This window comes from Lagopus muta, chromosome 3, assembly GCF_023343835.1.
Source record: "Lagopus muta isolate bLagMut1 chromosome 3, bLagMut1 primary, whole genome shotgun sequence".
Classification (NCBI taxonomy): domain Eukaryota; kingdom Metazoa; phylum Chordata; class Aves; order Galliformes; family Phasianidae; genus Lagopus; species Lagopus muta.
In genome coordinates, this window is record NC_064435.1 from 35,934,468 (window position 1) to 35,951,117 (window position 16,650).

The 16,650-nt window shown below is 39.1% G+C and overlaps 1 protein-coding gene across 8 annotated transcripts in view; it reads left to right on the top strand.

The window, feature by feature from the left end:
- Positions 1 to 16,650, top strand: part of ASPH (aspartate beta-hydroxylase) — a 103,865-nt gene that overhangs the window by 80,924 nt on the left and 6,291 nt on the right. For all 8 annotated transcript variants that reach the window (XM_048938757.1, XM_048938756.1, XM_048938753.1 and 5 more), the window contains 6 exons: positions 825 to 923; positions 1,602 to 1,691; positions 2,218 to 2,355; positions 9,113 to 9,248; positions 10,102 to 10,193; positions 13,962 to 14,095. In XM_048938757.1, coding sequence (XP_048794714.1) covers positions 825 to 923; positions 1,602 to 1,691; positions 2,218 to 2,355; positions 9,113 to 9,248; positions 10,102 to 10,193; positions 13,962 to 14,095 — 689 coding nt within the window. The remainder of the gene's footprint in view (positions 1 to 824; positions 924 to 1,601; positions 1,692 to 2,217; positions 2,356 to 9,112; positions 9,249 to 10,101; positions 10,194 to 13,961; positions 14,096 to 16,650) is intronic.

Below are 16,650 nucleotides of genomic sequence, written 5' to 3' on the forward strand. Positions count from 1 at the left end.
GCACATGGATTCTCCTTTTCTGCAAAGTTAATGATGTTATGTTCTAACTCAAATATATCTAAATTTTCTTCAGGGTACAAACTCTTTTAGCTTAATCAAGCACGCTAGGTCTTTGAGTGCAGCACACAACTGTCAAGGAATGATTTATCCGTCACCTGGTATGAAAGCGCACTGAATCACTTGAGGTACCCCACTAGTCTTTGCATTACTTTCTGATTGCTTTCTCTTGGCCAAGAAAGTGTAAGCTCTTCCAAGAGAGTTCTTACTTTTGTGTTGAGAATTGTTTTTGCTTTGCTTGGTTTGTACAGTTCCGTCTTGTGATACAAGCATTATTTCACAGCATGTTTCTAAATAGCAGTCACTGTGCTTCACAGCATCGTATGTTCTCTCTTGTCAAGACTAGTCTGCCAGTGTAAACCTAATGTGTTTTAAACTATTCTAGGCGTATTACCACACTGTCCTTCTTGTGGCTCTTCTGTAGACTTGTTCAAAAAGCAGCTGCCTTCCTTTACATCAGTCCTGTAATTTAGCATGTTATAACTCAAGACAGAAGGTGGGAGAAAGAGGAGGCACAAGAAGAAAATAACACAATTCAGAGAAGCCAACTGGAATAATTTTACATATGAAAGTTCAAAGTTTGGTTTATGATAAGTTATTTGGGAGAAGGATAAATGTAAATGTATACAAGTACAGGAAAAGCAAGAATATATCTGTGCCAGTGATGGAAGAAAATCTAATTGCATCACTAAATAGTAATTTGTACACAGATTTGTTAATCTGTATAGATTCATACATGACTGTTTAATTCCTTTGCCCTCAAACAGGTTCTACGCCTGGCTCCAGATGATGGCTTTGCCAAAGTACACTATGGCTTCATCCTGAAGGCCGAAAACAAGATAGCAGAGAGCATACCTTATCTAAAGGTAGTTTTATTCCCACATTTAACATAAATATTTTACCAAAAGAAAAAAAAAAAGGAAAATCATAATATATATAATTTGTCAAGCTAGAAGCATTCTAATTGTAAATTACAATTAAAGCTGTACATCAGAGTTATATTGCTGTATCACTGCCAATGAACGGGAACGAGTTTATACACTAAGATTCATCTTAAACATCAAATGCTGGTTTTATTAGTACACAGCTGTGAGTCTCAAATTGTTTTGAGCCTTGCAGTATGCTGCAAACTAAAGGTTCTTGAAAGATCAAAAGCGGGAAATTGTGTACGTCTGAGTGTTTGGAAGAAATACTATGAAACAAAATCTTAATTTACAATAACCAGCTTTCTAAAATGCTTATGTACATTTATAGGATTTTGAAGTGAAGTGTTTGTCTTTGAATACATCTCTGTCTTGGAGTAACTGGGGGAGGAAGCCATGGGTTTTTGCAAACTGATAACATTTTTCAAGGGCTCTTCACTGAATACTGTATTCATTCAACCTAAGTTCATAGTTATCACGGTAGTTAAATTTTATGGCCAATTTCATAGGTTTTCTCTTGCATAGAATTGACAGACTATATACAGCAATAACCTGAGCTCTTTTAGAAGTCCCATTAAAGTTTCTTTTCTACTGTTCTATTTCTATTATTGTTTTTTTAAGGAAGGACTGGAGTCTGGTGACCCTGGCACAGATGATGGACGATTTTACTTTCATTTGGGTGATGCCTTGCAGAGAATAGGAGACAAAGAGGTACATATTTAACATGGCCTTGCTTTAACATCTGGCAAATCCAGACAAAATTTTTGAGCATGGGCACATAGAAAGAAACTTGAGTAGTCCATTTTAAGTAACAGTCCAGCATATGTGTGTAGAAGTCAAGATAAGCAATAGCAAAAAAAAAAAAAAAAAGCAAAGAGCAATTTGCATGATGATAGAATCTGTTAGCATTCCTTCTTTTGCACTTGAATGCATGTTCTCTCATAGCACTGATAACAGTATTCTATAAACTTCACCACTTTCCCAAAGTTACCATGAAATTACTGACCCATATATGATATCAGTGATTGTGTGTAGGGTCCTGTTTTGCTAATGCTGGACTGGACAAACTTGGCTGACTGACATGTCTGAGGATTGATGATTTTTCATTTTTTTCTTCTCAAAGTGTTTATACCTTCTGTGTAGTAGAAGAGTATCCCCAGAATCAAGTGGATCATAAGCTTTTTCTATAAAATTTTGATTTATATGAATTTAATTGCTAATAAGTGTCATATTCTAGGCATACAAGTGGTATGAACTTGGATACCAAAGAGGTCACTTTGCGTCGGTCTGGCAGCGCTCTCTCTACAATGTCAAGGGACTGAAAGCTCAGCCATGGTGGACAGCAAGGGAAACAGGTTATACAGAACTGGTAAAGGTAAGGAAGTTTGTCTCTGTTTATTTATTTTTTTAATAATGACTGTAATCTAAGGGGTGAAGCAGAGCAAATGCTTGTCCCTGAGGTCTGGATTACCACCTGTGAATACCAGACACCAATCTCAGACGGAGTGGAAGATTTCATTAAGATATGATAAATTGAGCTTAGGTGTTTCAAAAATTGAGAAAGGAGATAGGATGACTGAAATCATTACTAAATCCAAAGTTTGCATGGTAGGCAACTGTAATATCTCAGTAACAGCAAATTTTGGCAATGGCTGGGACACACACATGAAATTTTTTGCTTAATCAGGAAAAGCTCTGTTCTTTGTCCCTTTTATAGTACTTGGTGTAGTCTTTGGCAGATTTTTGATTGCATGAGAGAAACAATTCACAGGAATGGATTTAGCAAGAGATAATGACGCAGAATTTTAGTTCTTAAAAGTTCTTTTTATTCAGAATGAAGCATATGGTTTGTTTATATTTGTAATAATAGTTTGTATTTTCAAAAGCTGTCTATTTTTGACATTACAGATCCCTAAGCAGGTCTTTTATAACTCCAAAAAAATTACAGCAGTAATGATTTTAGAAATTAGGAAGGAAGTACACCTTTTGTGTATGTTTTGATTATTAGTGGTTTCAGTCATAGAATCATTGAATGGGTTGATCATAATGATTGTAAAGATCATGCATCTCTGACCCCCTTTCCATGGGCAGGGTTGCCACTCACTAGATCAGACTGTTCAGGTCCCCATCCAACCTGACCTCTAGGGATGGCATATCCATTATTTATACAGAAGAAATTTATTACCCCAATACACAACTGTGCGAGAAGATCATGGAACAGATCATCCTGGACGACATGCTTGATCACATGAGGAATGAGCGTGTGATCCAAGACAGCCAGCATGGCTTCACCAGGGGAAGGACACGCTTGACCAATCTGGTGGCCTTCTATGATGGAGTGACAGCATTGGTGGTCAAGGGAAAGGCGACCAATGTCATTTACCTGGACTTGAGCAAGGCCTTTGACATGGTCCCCCACCACATCCTTATCTCCAAATTGGAGGGATGTGGATTTGATGGGCGGGCCACTCGATGGATAAGAAATTGGTTGAAAGGCCGCAGACAGAGGGTGGTCATCAATGGCTCTATGTCCACGTGGAGTCCGGTAACGAGCGGCATCCCGCAGGGGTCTGTGTTGGGACTGGTGCTCTTTAACATCTTTATCAGTGACATCAGCGACAGAATCGAGTGCACCCTCAGCAAGTTTGCTGTCAACACCAAGCTGAGTGGTGCGGTTGGCATGGTGGAAGGAAGGGATGCCATTCAGAGGGACCTCAAGAGGCTAGAAAGGTGGGCCTGGGTGAACTTGATGAGGTTCAACACAGCAAAGTGCAGAGTTTTGCACTTGGGCCGGAGGAATCCCAGGCATCCATACAGACTGGAAGGAGCAGTCCTTGAGAGCAGCCCTGCAGAGAAGGACCTGGGGCTCTTGATAGATGAAAAACTTAACACAAGTCAGCAGTGTGCTCTTGCTGCTCAGAAGGAAATGGTATCCTGGGCTCCATCAGAAGAGGGGTGGCCAGCAAGGACAGGGAGGTGATTGTCCCCCTCTACTCTGCTCTTGTGAGGCTCCATCTAGAATTCTGTGTCCAAGTATGGAGCCCCCAGTAGAAAAAAGACAGGGAGCTGTTGGAGAGGGTCCAGAGGAGAGCCACAAAGATGATCAGGGGACTGGAGCACCTCCCCTACAAAGACAGGCTGAGGGAGTTGGGCTTGTTCAGCCTGCAGAAAAGAAGGCTGCGGGGTGACCTCATTGCAGCCTTTCAGTACCTGAAGGAAGACGACAAACAGGAGTGGAATCAACTCTTTGAAAGGGTAGACAACTGCAGGACAAGAGGAAATAGCTTTAAGTTGAGGGAGGGGAGATTTAGGTTGGATGTCAGGGGGAAATTCTTTACAGAGAGAGTGGTGAGGTGCTGGAACAGGCTGCCCAGAGAGGTTGTGGATGCTCCGTCCCTGGAGGTGTTCAAGGCCAGGTTGGATGGGGCCCTGTGCAGCCTGGTCTAGAATTAAATGGGAGGCTGTTATTTCCCCATTCCATACAGCTAAATCCAGTCAGCAGTTATTACTCACTGCTTCATCTCTGTACATTCCTGTGTCGCTTGTGCAGAATGCATGGGAAATGCTTTCAAGTCCAAAGAATATTAGTTGATATTGAGAATTGTTTTATGTAGGATGAAGCACTGGAAGGGTGCATGCACTCTTCCTGTACTTTGACATTTGTTGTTACATGCAAACAGAATATTTTTGATATTCTGGTAGCTTAACTGTCCTAATGGAGGATTTATCCATGACCAGCCTACTACAACTAGCTGAGGCAGTGCTAAAGCCAGCTTCTCTGACATATTCTGACAGCTCTGTCTTTGTTCATTCCGTTAACTAACGCAGCTATAGTCAGTAACACGTTAGAGCACAGACCTTGCTTGATTTTGTTATAAAGGGTCACAAGGATCCTTGGGATTATAGATGGAGATGTTTTTTGATGGTGACTTACTTTTTCCATGGAAAACCTGTAGAAAAAAGTTGTCTTTTTCAATACTCCCAGTTTAATAAATCTGCTGAGTGCCATACTGTTCACATAGTTATATGAGGACATGAGGTGAACTGTGCTAGTCTGGTCTAGTGTGGGTCTAGTTTAGAAGTAAAAGAAGAAAAAGCATTTCCAAAGGGCAGTATTCGTTGCTACTGTGTTAAATTACTTTCTTAGGATGACATCTTTTCATTTCTGGTGTTAATTTCCCTGCTGCTTGATTTGGAAAAAAAAAAAAGGAAAAAAAAAAAAGATCAAGTAAAAGCCTAGATAACTAATGTAGTCTTGATATTTAACCTTCTGATGAGTAAGGTTGAAGAAGACAATCTTTTATTTAATTCTCTATGAACTGCTAGCCAGGATGTCTAAGGAAGAAATGTTTTGTTTAGTTACTTAGAAGTTACTTCAACAAAGAAGGAAAGGTGGTAAATCCTACTTAGTGGTACCATGCTGGTTCAAAGAGGATCTCTGCATCTCTCTAGAAGCTGCCCATTAATGCTTACTTTTGCTTTGTTATGTTATTTGTAATTTCTTTGAAAGAATAGGAAGGAGGACCTGATTTCTCAGAGAGCAGAAACTGTAAACCTTTAAGTTAGGAAGTGCGTCAAGGGACTTGCGGAAATGTTTCTGATCCACAGCAGTTCAGGGCTTTGGATCTGGAGATTCAATACATTTATTGTTTGAGTTCAGCTAAAAAGTAATTTTGTTTTTATATTCAAAAACTTACCCTCCTACCCTGAGGCAATTAGCTTTCCTTTCCAGATCTTACTTAGTTTTTTGCATTGTCTCTGTTGTCTTTTGTAGAATGTCAGTATAGCATTATTTTTCTGTTCTCGTAATCGGTGAGAATGATAAATAAAGAATTGCAGTGCTATTTATCTCAGACACTTTTCACCAGTAATACATGGGAAATGATCTAGGTAACTTTGTCCTTTCCTTATTTTGAGTCTTATGATTTTGTAAAGGACTACAAGGATGCTTTGCCAACAACGTACTACAGTGAACAGCTTATTGATTAGAGTGGATCTTGTATAGACAATTTTCACTGATTGCTTAGACTTTTATTAGTTAAAAGTCTCAAGTGCAGCAAGGAAAATACAGAAAGAATGAAAGTACTGGCAACAGCACATATCCATAATATTTTCGGTAGAGAGACACCTAACAGGATTAGGTAGTCTGGCTAATATTATCTGGACACTCATATTTCATGATGAAAATTAACAGAAACATGTATTTAAAGTCTGGCTGGATGCTTAAGTGAGCTCTGTGTTGAAAAGAGCAAGATGATGCTTACGCATGCTGATGTTTAAGCACTGCAAGCAACTGGATGAGTGCAAGGAATTATTTTAGATGGCTTTAAAAACTGCCCCTTGACTGGAGGTCATCAGAATTCCCCAAACTGTGATTATTGTGAATGCTTTCTTACTCTGTTTCAGTAACAAAGTGAAGGGGATTGGAGACTTACCATTATTTTACTTTATAGCCCCATGGATTAAAATGCACATGTGGTCAGTAGTTATGCCTCACATGGGGGGCACTAAACTCTTAATCTCTGTCTGTGGCATTTATGAGTATGCCTTGAAAAGTGCTTGATAGCACAGAATAAACATTTTTAATATAGTCACACATAAAAATAAAACAATATTAAGAAATCCCTGTTTAAATATTGTAATTTCTTTGCCAATAAAATCTATGCTATTGCCAGATGTAAAGCAACTGTAAAGTTCCATTATTGTTAGGAACTGTATTTAAAAAGCCATATGGAGGTTTATGGGAATCAGCTGGTAAGAAACAAGTACATATGCTCCAAATGCTGTTCACCACCTGATTCTTCACTTGAAAGGAAAATATTGCACCTAAATATAATATGAATCTTGCAACCTGAGGCTTGTTTCCTCACATATTATAGAGCATGAATATATTTTTTTCTGTAGATACTAGCTCTTGGATCAGTAGCCTGAAACCCAAGTCCTCAACTTAGCTACTGTGTTTTAATAGTTTCATGCATTTGCAGAATCACAGAGTTGCAGGATTTGGAAGAAATCTCAAGAGACCATTGAGTGCAACCCCCTGCTAAAGCAGGTACCCTACAATAGGTCGCACGGATAGGCATCTAGACAGGATTGAATATCTCCATTGAAGAAGATTCCACAATGTCTTTGAGCAGCCTGTTCCTGTGCTCTGTCACCCTTACTGCAAAGAAGTTCTGCATGTTAATATGGAACTTTGTATGTTGAAGTTTTAGGCTATTGTTCCTTGTCCTATCACTGTGCACAACCAAGAAGAGCCTCACCTCATCCATTTGTTCCTGCCATTCAGTGTATGCCTAAGAGTCTGTGACATCACGGAGATTAGGGCTGAGATGTGTTTGGACTCCTGTAACCTTCCCTTCTACCTAGGACTTGTGAATTACTCATACTAAAGCATTATCAGTTTGTTTTATAGATGAGGGTCCAGTTTCTCAAGAATACAGAAAGACTATTGATTTCAGTGGCAGTTACATCTGAAACCATTGAGGAGTTGGCTCAAAATCAATGATAAGTATTCAAATCACTTGGATGCAAAAGTGCTAGGGAAGGAGTTTTAAAGACAAGGACAGTCACAGAACTTTGCAGGCTGACTTTCAACTGGTCACTTGTGAACAATTGGCAGTGACAAACCTGCCATTAAGGACGACAACTTAACTACCAGTGCTCTTCATGCACCTTTTAATCTGCATGGGTGAAAACTCCTTACATTTTTCTAGGCAAAAGATTAAGTGTCTGAGGAAACAGGGATGTGTTTGTATTATCTTTCAAAGTTTTCCAGTTTTGTTTATCTGTATTGCTATATAAATGCAAGCTTTTCATTTGTCTCTTTTCTCCAGCCTGTACAAAATCAAGTATTCAAGCTAGCATTTCCTCCTGTAGAAATGGTAGCATTGAATCACTGACTACTTGGAATTTTTTAATCTATTTTATATCCTATATTTCAGAAAAATCAGTTTTACAAAGATATTCTTGAGAATGTTTCTTCTTAATGATAGCCACTGAAGGAGAGTTACGGAAATCCATCAGTGGGAGAGAATAGGATGACTGCAGCAGGAAAATGAATGTTTTTTACTTTTATTGATGGATTAGAGAATGCAGTTTGCTAGAGGAGGAAAAAAAAAGAGAGAGAAAACAGTAATAAGAGAAGTGCTAATTTTCATAGACCTTAACAGGCCTAAAAAGACTGTAGTGAGAGGTAGTCTGTGTATTGCAGCCAGTATGTTCCAGCCGTAACTTTGACACTGAAAATTTCTTACAGAAGTGCTTTGTTCAGGAGCACAAAGACAAAATGAAAACTATTCACCCAAAATAAGGTTTACCAAGTAAAGTAAGTAGCTGGGAAATGAAAGTCATGTCATTATTATCTAGGTCCATTGTCAATCTGTGAGTTTCTCAGTTTTGTTACTGTAACATTAAATGGACTTAGTACTGGCAGAATGCAAGGTTTTCTAATCTGCCTGATTTTTACAAATAGAATGTCCTAAGGCAGCAGAGAAGAGCAGACATGTTAATTCCACAATCTTGTGGGTTTGGTGTGTATAAAGTACAAGGTAGCTTACACGTTGTATCCATAAATTGTCATCTGACATTTCAAGTTGTATTTGATCATTTTCAATAGCATCACAATGTGTAAGTGCATCTTTGCAGACCTTTTTGAAGGTTTAAATCACAGCTGTCAACCGAAGTAGCTTGTTTGCATTTGTCCTCTTTGAACTGAGATGTTCTGTCAGTGCTTGGAGTTTCAGTTTACACAGTGGTTTTCCAGTTGCAAGAGCACTTCTGGGTAATCTGTGCTATGTTTGAGAAGACCAGTACTCTTTTTAGCTTGCAATATAAGTCATCGGTTACAGTGCCCTTTGGCTAACCAGAGCAAGTAAAGTCAGGCTTTCGCTGCAAAGAGTCTGGGGACCATTGAAATTGTTAATATGAGTATAATTGAATTTGAAGAATACTATGAAAATTGTTCCTGCCTTAGCGTGACAGAAGGAAATAGGTATGTATAAGGAAAATTGATAATACTGATGAATACTTGTGTGTGTGTGCTTTTTTAATTAGAAAGTTAATAATGGAAAAAAAAAAAAAAAAGTGAAATGCAGTAAGTTCTCAGTGCTGTAACATGGCTTTCATAACAGTCCTTAGAAAAAAACTGGAAGCTCATTCGAGATGAGGGGCTTGATGTGATGGATAAAAAAAGAAGCCTCTTCTTGCCTGAAGATGAGAATCTACGAGAAAAAGGAGACTGGAGTCAGTTTACTTTATGGCAACAAGGTAAAACATTCTGTATTTCTTTTCCCAGTTTTACTTTCTCAGATTAATGTAGTATAAAAAGGAGTTTTTCCTGAATGTTTTGTTTTGTTTTTTAAATCGTTGAACCTGTTCTTTAAGTCTGCAGGGGAGGGGAGGTAATAGAATACTGTCTGAGACCCCATTGACAGCGAACAAGAATTCTTATTGCCCACAAGCTCCTCTAACAATCCATTCAGGGTGACACTCACCTTGTGGCAGGGCTGCCAGAATTTTGCATGGTAATGCATAGTAGAGATCATCCTGAAGGAGGACAGGAAAGCAGAAGACATATCCTCAATGTTTTATTGCCCTGTAGGTGAGGTCTGTTGTTCAGAAATGGTATGGGCAAAAAAATCTGAGCTCTAAAAAACCTGTTTGTCACTGTCCTGTGGAAAGTTTAATTACAGGGATGACCTGAATTTCTTAAAAGACTCTACATGTCAAAGAGTCCTGTAAGATAAACTATTAATGGCCAAAGTCTATCAAAATAGTTGGTGAAATGATACAGTATCATTGGCATTATTTGTCTTTTTAACAATTATACTTTAATGATGTACTTAACCGCTAATAAAAATATAACCACACTTTCAGAATCACGTTTGAATAGGTAGAAAGCCTACTCTTTTCAAATAATTTAAAAGCAAAGAAATGGCAGTCTGCTCTGATGTTACAACATGTAAGCTGGCATTTCTGTTTCATAATTTGAGAAATGTGATTATGAATACTTACTGATTTTGTCAGCTCTCTAGCAGCTTTGTTGCTGTTCTGCAAAGTAGAAAACAAGGGACTGTTTGTTCATTGCATTTATTAGTGCTACATCACTTATTTTCACTAGGAAGAAAAAATGAGAATGCTTGTAAAGGTGTTCCAAAAACGTGTGCTTTATTGGAAAGATTCCCAGAAGCTACGGGCTGCCGAAGAGGACAGGTACCTGGCAAACTTCTTTGTTTTTGCAAATCCCTAAGGCTGGGTGCAGGTGATGCTGAGGAATGTGTATAGGAGGACACATGAACTTGGTGTATTTAGCGATGCCACAGACACACAACAAAGTTAATACTGTAAATACCTTCAGCAAATACAAGGTAAAATATATTAGCTAAAGGTTTCTCATGGAATTTTTAGTTGACCCAGTTTTTCTTGTGATCATAAGGAGCTCGTGCTGGGTAAGTAGTTTACTGTGGGTCAATTGGTGGTAATAAATTACTAAACTTAGTCTTACGTGATCTACTGTGACACACAGCTAACCCTGCTTTGAGCAGTTGGTCAGGCTAGATCCTTTCTAACCCAAGTTTGCCAGTGTTTACTCTCAGCTGAATGCACAAAATTAAATCAAGGAGCCAGACTCTTGCTATGATAACCTTCATATACTTACCCAGTCTGGCTGCATTAGATGGAATGAGAATCACTTTACAGAGGCCAAACAGTGCCACTGTCACATAAAGGGAAGAAACTTTACATCCATGGGCTGTGTCCTTGGGTGTCAACAAAATCAGTTTCATTTACGCGATCTATGCTGATTACTCTGCTACAAATTAACCTCATTAAATCATGCAGAAGATCTCTATGCTAGGGATCAAATATACATATGCCACTGAATGACCCAACAGTGATAACAACTGATTCTGTAGATCATATTTTTTTTTCCAAAGAAATTATTAAACCTGTAAGCTTTAGCAAGCAAAACGAAGGATACTGAAGTTGAAAAACACAGTGCATAATCCTGAGTCTTTTGTGTAAGCGTCCATTTCTTTCATTAGACTTCCTTTTGTGCAGAAGAACACTGAATGGCCAGTGTTATGACAGTGAATAAGGCTGTTGTTTCATTCATTTGTTACAGAAGCTGGTTGAAGTGAATGTAAGTGATGAAAGAAATCATTACAATCAGTGTGGCAAATCCCAAGAAAACTGCTTTCTGTGGCATCCACAACTGAAAACAAATCTATCCCAGAGTGCAAAAAGCTACTTTTGTGTTCATCATTTTTGGCACCCCAGTACCCCAGTAAAACTCCTCAGAGTTTTAGTCTTCAACCACAGTATAACCTGTCTGTAGTTCAGGAATATTTGATGATGTACATGTAATTCTTGAGTGCAGCACATGTGTGTTTATGTATATGTATCTCACAGATGTATCTAAACAGATATGTGGAGGCAAATTGCATACATAACAGTAATAATTCCACAATGCAAGTATTTCTAGCATTATAGAAGTATTTCTGTGCGATATCAGTAATTTCCCTCCATAGCCAGTAGTAGCAGTTATTTGAGTTTCTTCAGAGACTGACAGGGTAAACAAGCTAATGTATCTCACTGTAGCAGAGGCAGTGTAATGGAGCATCTGTGTGTGCCACGGCCACTGGAGCTTATTGCTTGCTGTCGTAAGACATCTCTGGTAAGACCAAACCTCAGATGTTGGGAACAGCTAAGGCATTAGGCATACATTCTTTTATGCTTCTTTTGTTGTGACTGGAAAGTTTGGAATATCTTAAAAATAACAGGATTTCACAAAGCTACCCTGTCCTACCCTGAAAAGGTGCTCCACCACTGTCACATAATATTCATCCTTTTCATTGGGCCCTTGTAGAATCACAATGATAATATCCCTGCTGAGCTGCCTTTTCTCCAGGCTGAGCATTCCCATCTCTCTCAGCCTTCCCTTACATTTCAGAGGCCATTGTTTATCTTTGTGACCCTTCACCAGACTTACTCAATGTATATATGTTTATCTTGGAGTGAGTAGCCATCTGGACCCATCACTGAGAGTGCTTGAGAGTAAGGGTCACCTCCCTCAACCTGCTTGCAAGGCTCTGCCAAAGGCAGCCCAGGAGGCTCGTGGCCTTCTCTTCTACAAGAACACATTGTTTTAAGCTGTTGTTTACAAGGACCCTGAGTTCTTTTTTTCTGTGAAGTTGTTTTCCAGACAGTTGTTCTATGGCTTGTAGTGATGCATACAGTTATTTCTCTCCAGTGCAGGACTTTTCATTTCTTTGTTGAACTTCGTGAGGTTTGTGTTTCTTCCAATCTCCAACTTGTCAAAACCCTTATGAATGACAGAAAAAAAAAAACCTGATGTACCAGCCTTTTCTCCTCGATATTCTGTCCTTGACAAGAGATGTACTCTTTCCTTTCATCCAGGACATTAGTGAAGCATAAACAGTGTTGGACCCAATACTGAACCCTGGGGTATATCTCTGGTGAGCTGTGGGTGTTGTGCTTTGATCACAGCTCCTTGAGCCTGTCTGAACTGTCAGTTTTCAGCCTCCTTCACTGTCAGTTTACCTATTTTCCACTTCATCAGTTTGTCAATGACGATGTTATTGGCAGACAGTGTCAAAAGCCTTACAAAAGTTGAGCTAAACAATACCCACCAATCTCCCCTCATCCATCAAGCTAGACATCTCACTGTAGAAAGCTGGTTAAGCATGATTTCCACTTTGTAAATCCATGCTGACTGCTCCAACCACCTTTTCCTTCATGTGTTTGAAAATGGCTTCCAGGATTACTTGCTCCATCTGTAAGATGAAACTGACTGTAGTTCCTCAGATCCTCCTTGTTGCCCACAGTAATGACATGAACATTTGCTTTCTTACAGTCTCTAGGAATCTTCCCAGCCGTAGCCTTTCAGAGATTGAGGGTGACCTTTTGACATGATCAGCCAGCTCCTTCAGTACTCCTGATTAAAACCTGCTAGGGTCTATGAAACGATTTTTTGAGTTTGTTTACTGTTTCTTAACATGAGGGTAAGTCTTTACACCAGTCTTCTCCACTGTTCTCAGGTGCCTGGGATTCCTGTAGGTCAATCTTACCAGTAAAGACTGAGGCAAAAAAGGCATCTAGTGCCTTAGCCTTTTCCATGGGCTTTGTCATCAGATCTCCTGCCACATTCAGCCATGGGCCTGTGTTTTTCCTATACTTCCTTTTATTGCTGATGAACCTGTTGAAATCTTTAATGATGCCCTTCAATTTAATCTCTAGATCTCACCAGATGAGCCTTGACTTTCTTTCATCCCTGCATACTCTATGTTCTTCTGGAGTAACCTCACCCTCCTTTTTTCTCTTGTATACTTCTTTATTTCAGCTTTTCAGTATCTCTGTGCTTCTTAACTGTGGGGATAGACTGTTCTTGAGCTTGGAGGACGTGATCCTTAAAAATAAACCGAATTACCTAGACTGCTCCTCTCTCCAGTATTGTGTCTTTTGATATTTTTCCTAGCAGATCCCTGAATAAATCAGTCTACTCTCCCGAAGCTGTGGGTAGTACTCCAGCTTTTTGCCTGTCTCCCTATCCCCATGACCCTAAACTCCATCACATAACCATCTTAGCTTCAGCTAAGACTTTCAGTAGCCTTCACAATCCCATCGTTATCTGAGAGTGACTACCAGCCAGTCACTCTGGCCAATGCATGTCTTGTGCCTCCTGTAGACCATCCTTTTAGATGTCAAGTGTGTCTGCAGGTCTTACATTGGATATAGGATGTTTTTCTACTGGCACACAAGAGATAATTCATGTCAGCCCACAACAAAATGAAAAATATACATGCACACCACAGTATTGAACACCTTCAGGAAGTGGGAATACACAAATATTGCTAAGACTAACAGAAGGTGATATCGTGGAAGAGATGTAATGAAGTCCTGAACTCAAAGCAGTATGGTTGTGAAAATGACCTTACTGAAGTCTTCTCTCTCTTCTTGCAGATCAAATATTCTGTCATGCTTCCAGGAACTCATGTTTGGCCCCACACAGGACCCACCAATTGTCGGCTAAGGATGCATTTGGGCTTAGTGATACCTAAAGAAGGCTGCAGAATTCGATGTGCCCAGGAAAACAGGTATTGTCTGGGATTTTTGGTTCGTTGGCTGTTTTTGTTGTTATTAATTTTCCTCTACCATCCTTAGCCCTGAGAAGATATGTGGTAATGTGTCTAATGGAAAGGGAAAAAAAAACAAAAGAGGATGTTTTACTAATCAGGAGGTGCTATGTATTTCTTTAAGCAGGCAACTTGCACCCTCGCTCTTGGTATAAACATATCCATGTCAGTTGTCAAACAAACAATGCCAGAAGAATCTTTAGAGACATAGCTGCTCTTTCTGTGTTAGTGTGGGGAAAAAATGTTTTTTCATCAATGAAATCTGTGTTTACTTTTACAATGCCAATCTAACGTACTTGCCAAAAGAGTTGTTCTATCTGATCTATTTTTTGTTTGTGTTTTTGTTATTTTGTTTTTGTTTTTGTTTTTTTTTTTTAATTTTGACTTTGAATTCAATGCTGTTTACTTACAGAGCAGCAGCTATTGCTGTTCTCACCACTGTAACCAAATACTATTGTATGTCTGCAGAAACCTTATTCCTAGCATTCATTCTAATTCAAGATAATTCAGTTAGAAAATATTCCAGTCCAATTTTTATGTGACACTATATTTTCCTGTGTTTAAAGATAATAACTATATTGCTTTTCACAGGCTTAACTTGCAGAACTAGGTGGACTTCTAATAATGCTTCGTATCTCAATATATTTATTTGGAATAGTGAATATTTTGTCTATAGCATCTGAGTGCAACAAGTGTTGACTTTGAATTCTTTCTGTGGTACTACTGTAGAGTAATATTTGATATGATGAAATGAAGCACCACTCCTGTTTGCATGACTGCGATATGTGGCAAAGATTTTTTTCCAGAACATCTGAAAATAACTACAACAAGAAATTTTTATAATTTTTGTAGATGCAATTATGCAACTGTTAAAAATGTTACTGCAGATGTGTTAGGGCTCCTGCCAACATAACACTGACTGTGTCAGACTGTTAAACTATAAAACCTACACTGCCTAGGTTGTGACAAATATGCTTGTTTCCATCATTTCAATCCAATATCCAAAACAAGTTTAAGATAGACATTGGGATGAAGGTAGAGATACCTAATAGGCTAATGGATTAACAGGAAAACATGAATTCTTTTAACTGTGGGACATTATTGTGAGTTCAGATCTACAGTGACTGGAAGGCATTATCACAGGTAGCTATTCTGTGCCTTTGTAAACAAGGTGGTGGTTTTGATTCCCTTCCAAGGTAGCAGGTGTCCACAACTCATCTCCCGTTATTGTAGCTGACCACTCTTCTTTGCCTTAATCTGAACAGAAGGGATAGTGGTGTGGAAAATGAACTTAACTACCCCCCTTGGTTCCCCAACATCAGGATGTGTCAGAGCAGAGCGGAGAAATGTCTGTTGTTGCTGGTGTGCTGCGGTCAGAGCATTTCACTCAGTATCTAGGCTTCTGAATTAGGTTCATTTTTATGCATCCAACTCGCTCATTTGAAATGTAACACTCACATTCAAGAGGTGACCACAGCCTGTGTTGGAATGTGTTAACTTCAGTTGATTTTTGGCAAGAGCTATACATTCGAAGAGAGGGTTTTCATTTAAAGTGTGTCCAGTAATGGCCATGAAAAGCTGCTTTTATATTCCCTTTCTCACAGAAGCTGATAGAGATGAACTGCCATGGAAAGAAATTACGTCAGGAAGAAATTGTATCTTTAGCATTTTCATTTTCTCCTCTCCTAGTGGACCAGAACATTAGGAAGATGGTGGTTTCAAACAGGAGAGCTGGCACAAGTATGAAGATTTGACAGGGCTTTGATGCCATCCTTCTTTGGATTCCTGTCCCACTGCTGCATGCACAATATAGAAAATGTTGTACCTGTTAGCTCTATGTCACCCAGCGTGTGTTTAGAGGGACAGTGCTACTATGCAGCTCATTCTTTGATGGACAGGCAACTCAGCTCTATCTAGTACTGTGATTTTCTCTGTTACCTGCAGGAGAATCTTTTGATTGCTACCAGGAGCTTGTGCACCTCATTGTTATGCAGCACAGCTGTAGTAATTTGAGGTCATTGGGGCATTTTCAAGTCTGAAGGGAAGCCTAGGGTACAGTGTACAGAAATGGTAGGTAAATATCTAGCTATCAGAAATCAAATATCTGTCAGATGTGGTAATCGTGTTTTGAAACAAATATGCAGAATTACCGCCTTAAGCAGAAGTCAATCCAAAATCTCACGTGTGACAGGTGACATAAGAGCTGAGCAGGTGATATAAAACTACTTCAAAGTGGCTTAGCACCACGCCAGAGTAATATTGTCCTTGTGGTTCCACTGTGAAGTGTTTCTGATACCATGAAGACATCTGGAAAATACTTATTTGCATACTAATGGTGAGTTTTGTAATCTATGCAAAAAGGGCTAATAGTTCTGTCAACTTTATGACTTCTTTGTTATGCAAAACAGCTCATCCCAGATGGATACAGTTTGTAACCTCTGAAGCTATTTCATCTGGATACTTGGAGTTTCTGTTGTCTTTAACAAGGCTTACACTTTCAGGATATTTAGCGCAGT